General features: G+C 51.7%; 2 protein-coding genes across 3 annotated transcripts; one reads left to right on the plus strand and one right to left on the minus strand.

Moving 5' to 3' along the window:
• Window positions 1-319: 319 nt before the first annotated feature.
• On the plus strand, window positions 320-7,487 carry rbm39a (RNA binding motif protein 39a). 2 transcript variants are annotated; one of them, XM_062471230.1, is made up of 17 exons: window positions 362-458; window positions 1,257-1,319; window positions 1,522-1,585; window positions 2,745-2,794; window positions 2,970-3,143; window positions 3,611-3,676; window positions 3,774-3,827; window positions 4,089-4,206; window positions 4,423-4,581; window positions 4,703-4,840; window positions 4,986-5,051; window positions 5,323-5,527; window positions 5,668-5,754; window positions 5,936-6,068; window positions 6,260-6,365; window positions 6,459-6,537; window positions 6,706-7,487. In XM_062471230.1, exons 3-17 carry the CDS (start codon window positions 1,553-1,555, stop codon window positions 6,807-6,809), a joined length of 1,572 nt encoding a protein of 523 aa, XP_062327214.1. In that variant the 5' UTR covers window positions 362-458; window positions 1,257-1,319; window positions 1,522-1,552; the 3' UTR covers window positions 6,810-7,487. The 2 variants fall into 2 exon arrangements, with proteins under 2 accessions (XP_062327207.1, XP_062327214.1); XM_062471223.1 differs by lacking the exon at window positions 1,522-1,585 and having other exon boundaries at window positions 320-458.
• A 786-nt stretch (window positions 7,488-8,273) lies between these two features.
• On the minus strand, window positions 8,274-10,032 carry si:ch211-15p9.2 (uncharacterized protein LOC562650 homolog). Its single transcript, XM_062460166.1, has one exon. The coding sequence runs from the start codon at window positions 10,030-10,032 to the stop codon at window positions 8,416-8,418; it is 1,617 nt and encodes a 538-aa protein (XP_062316150.1). The 3' UTR covers window positions 8,274-8,415.

Genomic DNA, 10,032 nt, shown 5'->3' on the forward strand with positions numbered 1-10,032 from the left:
ATGTGTTTAGAGTTTTGCCAAAAGAGTGTCTGATTCGACAAATGGGTTTAGGCCACTGAATACTTTATTCAGAGAATGGGATTTCGTGTTTTAGAAATTGTAAAAAAACTGTAAGACAAAATTATATATTTTTGTACATTTTCCACTAAAGCTTTCTTTCTTCAAATGGATGAACACAAACAGCTTTTATAATTAAAAAATAAACTATTATGAACACCGACCACTAAACACACTTTCCAAGTTGTGGTCACGTTACGTAATACTTTTTGGGGGTTTAAATCTTGAAAACAGTCTCGCGGCAGGACACAGTCCTCGCGCTCTTTCAGACAGCAGTTACGCAGCACGAGCTGTAAAGGTTGCGTGCATGCGCCATTAGATGAGCGCGGGGAACGACGAAACACAACAATCCTTTTTTCGTCAGATCTGATCCAAAAAACAGCCAACCAAGACTGCTAAAGGTGCGTTATTGTTCTTTTTCGCACAGTAAAATATTACTAAAACGTAACAATAACGTAACTTCAATCGTTTTGCTACTTTAGACTGTGAAGGTAAAACACTCGTGGGAGGCCTAGCTACCTACGCTGGCCATAACTGGTTGCTGGCTAGCTAACGTTACGTTATCACTGCGTGTACCCTGACGAGCATAACAAGCTAGCGTATTTTGTTATTGTTCGTCAAGTTTAAGAATGTCGTACATGTCCAACATATAGAGCCCGATTAAACGTTATTTATCCAGCAGAAATGTTGTGCCTAACACAGGCGTAGACGTTCGTCCGAATACTAGTCAACGTGAACTCGCTGCTACTATCCCCCGGAATTGGACTCGTTAGCCAGCTAGCTAACAAGCTAACGTTAAGCCACACATTGGCAAAATAGTTGCTTAACTAAACATGCTATGTTGGTTAGTGTTTGGACGGTTTATATGCATCATTCCCTTGCTAATTTTAAAAACATTTTCGTAACGTCTTACATTTAAAGTTAAACGTGATAGTAATTGTGTTGAACTCCCGTTTGTTATGGTTATGTCAGGTTCTTCCAGCAAATATACTACACCCTGCTGGCCGCTACTTCCGTGTAAAATGTCGACCCAAATGAACCGTAACACTGCTGAAATACCAGACTATCGTCACACATTTGCCTGCCGGAGTTGATTGAATTAACTAGAATACTTTCCATTCCATGCATCCTATCCTATTACTGATGCAAAGCTGTAACATGTGTTGTGGCCATAATGGATATGATCTGTTCTCCCACAGAGTTCCAGCACCATGGCAGATGATTTTGACATTGAGGCCATGCTTGAGGCTCCATACCGCAAGGTGGGTCTACCCTCAGTGCTGCTGGTGGCTGAAGTTTACTAACTCCATTTATGTTGACCACTAGTATCTGTATTGTTTTGTTAACTCTGCCCCAGACCCTCAATTTCTAGACTACTTGCTCATTTGTCTGTGATGCTGATAATTTGATGCTGCAAGTTCCTTTTCAGACAATGAATAAATGCCCATCTATCTCTCTTTGTAGACTTGCCTAACGATATCTCACCTCTACTTCCATGAATTCCAGTGTGATCTGTCAAAAAATGAAGGTAGTAATTGCCCAATGTATTGCTGTACTGTGGTCCCCTTGGTAACAATATTGTTGGGTCATGGAGTGGCCCGTTCCACAAGGCGATTGCAGTGGATGAACAAGAACAATGTAATATGAGACTTAAGATGAAGACCGCCGACACCACATTATTCGAATGCATGGAATGGTACGAGTGCATAGCTGCTAATGATATAGACAACCTGGTACAGACCAGCGTCTTTGTGTAATGCTATAGGGAGCAGACTCACCCCTGAATCACAAAGACTGCATGGTCTGCTATTACTGAGGAGGGAGTTGGGCGGATCAACATGTCCAGTCTCACCCCATGCTGCTGTGTATGTCCCCTTCTAGTGAGAGGGACCCTCAAGGGCTTTCTTTTTTACAACACTGGTTCCACCAATGATGCGTTTAACCTGTAGAACAGCTGATGTCTCCTGACCAATCACGTGGCTCCATGTAAGAGTCCTTCCCCACCCCTCCCAAATCGATGATTGACTAGACTCTAGAATGTTATTCTGTTCTGCATGCTTTCAGTAGACCATAACATGAAACACTGTCCCACTAAGCCAGTATGGCTTCCGTGGCAGCATTGCACAAGCAGTAGAGAGAAACAGTTTTGATCAATAGGGAAACTCCATGCATTTAGGACCTTTTTTTTCTACTTTTTTTTCCTTTTTTTCTTTTTTTTACCAGCTCATATCATCTAATCTTGCCTGTGGTTGGTTGGGTGGCAGTGACTAAGCAGTGTGACTCCCTGTCTGCTTCAGGGCAAGCTGATGTGAGACAGAGAGAGAGGTGGCAGCAAGCTCTTACAGTCCACCCTGGAAAATGGCTGAAGACCTGAGAGGACAGGCCTCACCTGCTGGAGCCGGACCAGTGTCTGGCTGCTCCTGCTGGGCACTAGGCCCCAGCAAGCAGCCCTGGTCTGGCTGGCTGATGACCAGACTCTGAATAACTGACCCACCCTAATATGGGATAGCCAGCCCCCCCTTCCCCAACTCCCTCTACTGTAGCAGTTGATGATGCTGTATGAACCCCTTTTAAATGATCATTATATGTTCTCTTGTTCCCCCACCCCCACCCCTTTTTTTTTTATCCTGACGACTTGAAATGTTGCCTCTTCGTCCTCATGCTGTTCTTCTGTCGACCCTGCTTAGGATGACATCAAGCCCAGTAGTCCTAACGGACACGAGGAGCGGAGCAAGAAGTAGGTCTCTCACACACACACACCACATCACAGACACACACACCCCACTGACACACACGCACTTTATTTGCTTCAAACACAACAAAAGCACCAAGACCAGTTTCATTTCGTCACAAGTCAAATGGTCACACGTGTCCTGAAACATGTCCGTCCCCCCCCCCGTCCCCCCCACCAGGAAGAAGCGTAGCCGTAGCCGAGAGAAGAGGAGGAGCCGGAGCGGGGAGAGGAAGAAGAGCCACGACAGGAAGAGGAGTCGCAGCCGCGAGCGCAAGAGGAGCCGCAGCAAGGAGCGCCGTCGCTCACGGAGCCGGGAGCGCGGCGGGCGCTACCGAGACCACAAGACCTCCTTGTAAGTATACCCTCCACCCCACACCCCGGTTCAACACCACCCCGGTTCAACACCACCCCGGTTCAACACCACCCTGTGTTCTCGTTGTCTGTCAGCCCTGTCTGAGGGGGCGGTCGGGCGGGCGCGTTCGTTTTATCTCTGGGTTAAGGGATGGCCCTATGGAGTCTGAGCACAGCGGGGAGCTGGTTCAGTGAGGCAGAGGACATGAAGCGCTCCCCTTCCTTCGGTCCCAATAGATAACGCCCCTTTATGAGCTTCTAGTGAGGCTAGGGCTGTCACATGGTCCCTAGTACCCTCTATCCCTCAACACACACCACATTCCACCTCTCACACACACACACACACACCCCTATTTACTTGTGCGCGCACACACACACCCATCTCTGTCCTGGCCCCAGGCCCTGCCCTGTAGCACAGCAGCAACAGCAGTCTTGGATCACTGAGACCAACCTTGTTTTCAATCACAGCGCTGGGCCCAAATTTAACGGTGGTTCCAGAGGCAAGATTGGCCCTCCAGCTGCCATCAAACTAAGGTCTCTATCACACTCCTTTCTGTGTTTTGAGTGGCTTGTTGTGTGTGTGTTTGCATGGACGTGAGGAGAGTACTGAATAATGTCTTGTCTCTTTCAGTCGTAGGCGCTCAAGAAGCAGAAGCCCTTTCAAGAAGGACAAGAGTCCAGTCAGGTGAGCTGCATGCCTCAATCCCCATTCACGCTGGCCCCTTGTAGCTCACTGGAGAAGTACCATGTAAGCAGCGGCCTGGGGTTCGAATCCGGCCGTGGCCGGTTGCTGCATGTCTCCCCCTCTCTCTTTCCTGTCACATTTGACTTAAAATACTATCCAACAAAGCATGGCCCCAAAATATATATGAAAAAAAAATGTATTCACCAGAAGTGGTAGTCATTTGCCTGTGTAAGTGAGTGTGTCCCTGTGTGTGTGTTTCAGGCAGCCCATAGACAACCTGACCCCGGAGGAGAGAGATGCACGCACCGTGTTCTGCATGCAGCTGGCCGCCCGGATACGACCCAGAGACCTGGAGGAGTTCTTCTCTGCCGTGGGCAAAGTCAGTCCACTGCCCTGCTGTCTGCCACCTTTCCTTCTAGATCCCTCAATCCCTTGTGGGGTTTCTACGGCCATTGTTTCTACAGCCATCACTGTTTCTGGAACTGTTTACGTTAAGCATGAACTGTTTACTGTCCACTGAGACAGCAGCCAATGAGAAGCCCTGAATGGTGTTTACAGTCAGCTGACGTTGTGACTCCACCCCCCCTCCCAACAGGTGCGAGACGTCCGCATGATCTCAGACAGGAACTCCCGGAGGTCAAAGGGCATCGCCTACATCGAGTTTGTGGAGGCCAACTCTGTCCCCCTGGCCATCGGCCTGTCTGGTCAGAGACTGCTGGGTGTCCCCATCATCGTCCAGGCCTCACAGGTAATGGTCAGTAATCACCTCAGCACCAACACGCCCCATTTCCACCCAAGTGTTGTGCAGGAGCTGTCTACATGTGACCGTGTGTTTTGTGTTTGTGCGTGGACGATGCTCTCGCGTGCGTGTGCAGGCGGAGAAGAACAGAGCCGCCGCCATGGCCAACAACCTGCAGAAGGGCAACACGGGGCCTATGAGGCTGTACGTTGGCTCCCTGCACTTCAACATCACAGAGGAGATGCTGAGGGGGATCTTCGAGCCTTTCGGAAGGGTGAGCCTCCCTCCTTCCTCCTCCTCGCTGGCCTGCAGGGACACGCTCCCTGCAGGCCAGGTGGTGCTGTGGGCTAGCTAGGCCGAGCCAGGGCCTGTAGCGTTAGCCTAGCACTAACCCGGGTGTCCTGTTTGTGAACCTGCAGATAGAGAGTATCCAACTGATGATGGACAGCGAGACAGGCCGTTCTAAAGGATATGGATTCATCACGGTGAGGCTCTCTTGCTTTCTCCAGCTGTGTTTCTCTCCGTTTATAACAAGATCACCTATAGACAATGTATTACTTTCGCAATCTGTGTGTTTGTACGACCTGTGTGTGTGTGTGTGTGTGTGTTCTGTGTGTAGTTTCCGGGCAAGCCAAATGAAGTTGTGTCCTTGGGCAAGGCACTTCAACCTACTTGCCTCGGGGGAATGTCCCTGTACTTACTGTAAGTCGCTCTGGATAAGAGCGTCTGCTAAATGACTAAATGTAATGTATGTAGTTTGCGGATGCCGAGTGCGCCAAGAAGGCCCTGGAGCAGCTCAACGGCTTCGAGCTGGCGGGCCGGCCCATGAAGGTGGGTCACGTGACGGAGCGCACCGACGCCTCCAACGCCAGCTCCTTCCTGGACAGCGATGAGCTGGAGCGCACCGGCATCGACCTGGGCACCACCGGGCGGCTGCAGCTCATGGCCCGCCTGGCTGAGGGTGAGTACATGTGTTGGCACGTCTACACAGGGGCCTGGGGCTGAGTACTGAAGATACGGTTGGAAGTCTTGCAACCTGGATACAAGCTAATGCTTTGGTGTGTGTCTCTCTCTCTCTTTGTCTCTCTTTGTGTCTCTCAGGTACTGGTCTTCAGATCCCCCCTGCTGCTCAGCAGGCCCTCCAGATGAGTGGAGCCATCGCTATAGGAGCCATGGCTGCCGTCTCAGGTAGACCACCTGCTCCCCCTGGGCCCTCACACACACCTGGATTCATACAATTGACAAACAAATCCCGAATGACTGGGGAACACTTGATTTAACTACACCATTGTGCCACTGTAGTCACACCCATGGATCAGGTGTGTGTGTGTGTGTGTACATCTGACCATATCGATCTGTGCATCCACAGCTGCCATGAACCCAGGGATGAACATGAACATGAATATGAACATGAACCAGGGCATGAACACGGCCATGAATCTGCCCTCCCAGCCTCTCGCCACCCACTGCTTCCAGCTGTCCAACATGTTCAACCCACAGAAGTACGTAGCGCACACCTGCTCAGACATGGTCTCATAGACCAGTGGTCTTCAACCCTGGTCCTCAGGGACCACTCTCCTGCATGTTTTAGATGTTTCCCTGCTCCAAGACACCTGGTTCAAATGAACTTTCTTCAGCTCTCCCTGTGAAGATCATCACTACTAACCTTCTTCTTCTCTCCCTGGTCCTCCAGTGAGGACACCCCAGGGTGGGATATGGACATCCAGCACGACGTCATCGAGGAATGTAACAAACATGGTGGAGTTGTTCACATATACGTTGACAAGAACTCCACTGAGGTGAGCCTCTAGCTTCATCGTCCAATCAGAATCGGACGCTGCCGAAACCAGAAGTCAGTTGCTAATGATTTTTTTTCTTTTCCTCATCGCCAGGGTAACGTGTATGTGAAGTGTCCCACAATTCCTGCTGCCATGGCAGCCGTCAACGCCTTACACGGGAGATACTTTGCTGGTAATACGCAACAAAGGTTTTCTTTTTAGTCTCAGTTACTTAAAGGATGTAGCTGAGCCTCATAGTACATCAAAACAGGACTTGACTGTTTCTGCGTCACCCTGGTAGCAAAGCGATCCATGTTTTACGTAACGGGTCTCTAACGACTTGTCTTGTTCTCGTCCGCAGGCAAGATGATCACGGCGGCCTACGTCCCACTCCCAACCTATCACAACCTGTTTCCTGACTCTGTAACGGCCACTCAGCTCCTGATCCCGCCCCCTCGCCGATGATCTCATCTCTACTCTGCCCCGCCCCCCCCTCTGCGATCTGATTGGACACTGTACCTTATCAAAATGTCCCTCTCTTTTTTTCTTTTTTTTCTTCTATTTCTCAAGTTTCGACATCTCGTCTGTACGTGCTGTTGATTTTTCAGTCCTGCAGGTTCTGACAGTGTTTTCCTTTGATGTTACTAGATGTCGAGTTATGTTTTAGGTTTCCTCTTCAGCTGGGATTAGAGGGGCAGGTTCTGAAGGCGTCAGGCGGGCGTGTTCTGACGAAGAAGTCTGACCCCCTGAGGGGAGGAGCTTAGATGCTCTGAGGAGGAAGTGGGCGGATTCTATGACCATTTTATCTTTTTTTTTTCTAAGTTTATTCTTGTGGATAACAACATTGTCTTGTGCTTGATAGCTTCGATGGGCATGTTTTTTTCCAGAGGAGGTGCTGAACAGGAGACACAACCTGGTCACAGCGAGAGGAGGGGTTCCTCCCCTTAGAGAAAAGCATTTCGGTTTCTCCTCCAGCACCAGAATATTCTCCAATGATTAAGCTCCATGAGCTGTGGAACTGTAGTGACTGGTAACTCATTGTGCTCATATATAGAGAGAGAGACCATTTGGTATTTAAGTATCTGTTTTCTAATCAAGATTTGTTTTTGTAAAGACCTTGATTAAAATTTTATTTTAAAGTCAGGTCTGCCTCTTCATTATCTCGTACAAAATGTGGAGCAATTTGCTTCGTGAGAAGTAATATCTGTCTTTTCTTTTCCCCCAAACATTAAAACGGAAATGCATCATAGATACGACTGACTCGGTACATTTGAACGGTAGCTTTTATAATCCTTGCATGAATCACAGGCCATGTGTACTTACAAAGAGAGCTCAAACCAGGAAAGTAACAAATCTAGTGGGAAGTGATATGAATGATATCAATGTGGGGGTTTCCCATCCTGTTTCATAGTGTCTGTGTCAGAAGTCTACATGTGACGGTGCTTAGACAAGCATCCCAGCTGACAAGCTGGTTGTTGGTTGGAGCAAGGAGTGTGTCTTGATGTCCCATAGCTCTAAGTGTGGTTTGATAGTTCTAGGAGTGTTTTAATAGCTCAAGATCAGGGGGGGGAGCAGGGGTCAGATGGCTGAGCGGTTAGAAAATCAGGCTACCAATCAGAAGGTTGACGGTTTGATTCTGGCCGTGCAATAGAAGTTGTGTCCCTGGGCAAGGCACTTCACCCTACTTGTCGGGAGAATGTCCCTGTACTTACTGTAAGTCACTCTGGATAAGAGCGTCTGCTAAATGACAATGTAAATGTAAGTTGCATTTTTTATGTACCGTTATGTTGATTGGTTGGGGTGTATGTTTTGAGAGAGATTGAGGTGTTTTTATGGGTGCACGTATTTGGATAAGTCTAGGTGTATGTTGATGGCCGGAGGTGTACTGGATGCATCTGGCTCTAGCTGTACCGGATGCCTCTGGCTCTAGCTGTACTGGATGCATCTGATTGGCTCTAGCTGTACTGGATGCATCTGATTGGCTCTAGCTGTACTGGATGCATCTGGTTGGCTCTAGCTGTACCGGATGCCTCTGATTGGCTCTAGCTGTACTGGATGCATCTGATTGGCTTTAGCTATCGGGGCTGTTGAGGTGGATGACGGTGACGGTGACGTCGTCCCGGTACATCCGGCTCAGGTCCTGCGGCAGGCTGAGCATCTTGGCCAGGCGGCGAGGGTCCACCCCGCCGTAGCCGTCGCCCCCCAGCGCGTGGCGGATCACGTGCGTGGCCGTGTTGTCGTCCTCCAGGGCCCACAGCGCCCGGCTCCTCCTCTCCAGCAGGAGGCGCTGCATCTGCCCCAGGGTGGTGGAGGAGGCACCAGACACCGGCTGCTGCCAGCGCTGCCCCGACAGGTGCTCCCCGATCACCTGCACCACCGTCTGCCGGTGCATCAGCTCCCACAGCCCGTCGGTGGCCAGCACCAGGAACTTGTCCCTGGGCCTCAGCCGGTGTCGGGTCACCTCTGGCTCGGCCGTCAGGTACGGCGGTGTGTGATAGTTGGGGGGCAGGGTCTTGGAGAACTCGCTGGCCAGGGACTGGATCTCCGGACGGGCCTCGTGGATCCGGCTGAGCATCTCCCCGCTCCATTTGAACTTGACGTCTCCGAAGGCCCGGAAGGGCATGAGCAGCCCCAGCAGGCGGTCGTGTTTCACCGCGGTGCGCCTCTCCTGGGCGGGGTGCTCCGACAGCACCCGTTGGAGCTCGTCCGGGTTGTTGGCGTTGTGGTCGTTGGTGATGGTGAGAGCATTCCAGCTGCCGTCGTCCTCCTGCACGCCCAGCACCGCCCTGCTGTCCCCCAGGTTGGCCACGTGGAGCAAGGGGCCGTCCAGGTGGGCCACGCAGGCCGTGCAGCCCGACAGGGCCACCCTCAGCGGGGTGAAGAGAGAGAAGGGGTCCCCTCCCTCCCTGTGGTCCACCTGGGCCTCCAGGGAGATGTCGTTGTCCAGCCTGCGGAAGGCCTTGACCAGGGCCTTGGGGACATCCCTCTCCTGCTGCTCCTCCTCGTGCATCTCCAGGTCGATCCTCTCCTGCCAGTAGGTCCTCAGGCTGCTGAAGTACAGCTTCCCCGCGTCCGTGCTCACGTGGTCGTTGGGGTGCTTGTGCCACTGCAGCATGGGGAATACGGGCCTCTCGTTCTCCACCGCCTCCTCCATGTCCAGCAGGGTCTGCAGGGGCAGCAACGCCACCGCGATGTAGTAAAACAGCCTCTCGCTGACTGCCTGGGCGCAGGCGGAGCCCGCGTGGCCGTCGAACACCCCCAGCAGCACTCCCCTGCTCTGCAGGCAGGTGGCGGCGCTGCGCCGGTCCTCCATGGGGGAGTTGGAGGCCAGGACGTTGCTGTCGAACCCCGACGCCCAGTTGGCCGGGCTGCGGGCGTCGTAGCTGTTCCCGCCCACCTTGTAGCTGTACTCGTTGGCTTTCAGAAGGTTGTTGATTTTGGGAGGGGTGATCTGGCTGGACTGGTAGTCAGTCCTGTACTTCCTCTTTACACCGAGGCATGCTGGGTAGTGTAGTTTTGTCAAGTGAGTTGGTGAGGCCGAGGAGTGGTAGGGTCTGGGGCAGGGGCCAGGCCAGCCAGGGGCCACCCAGCGTGGCATCACCCAGCGTGGCATCACCCAGCGTGGCATCACCCAGCGTGGCATCACCCAGCGTGGCATCACCCAGCGTGGCATCACCCAGCGTGGCAT

The sequence above is a fragment of the Osmerus eperlanus genome, chromosome 1 (genome assembly GCF_963692335.1).
Source record: "Osmerus eperlanus chromosome 1, fOsmEpe2.1, whole genome shotgun sequence".
Classification (NCBI taxonomy): domain Eukaryota; kingdom Metazoa; phylum Chordata; class Actinopteri; order Osmeriformes; family Osmeridae; genus Osmerus; species Osmerus eperlanus.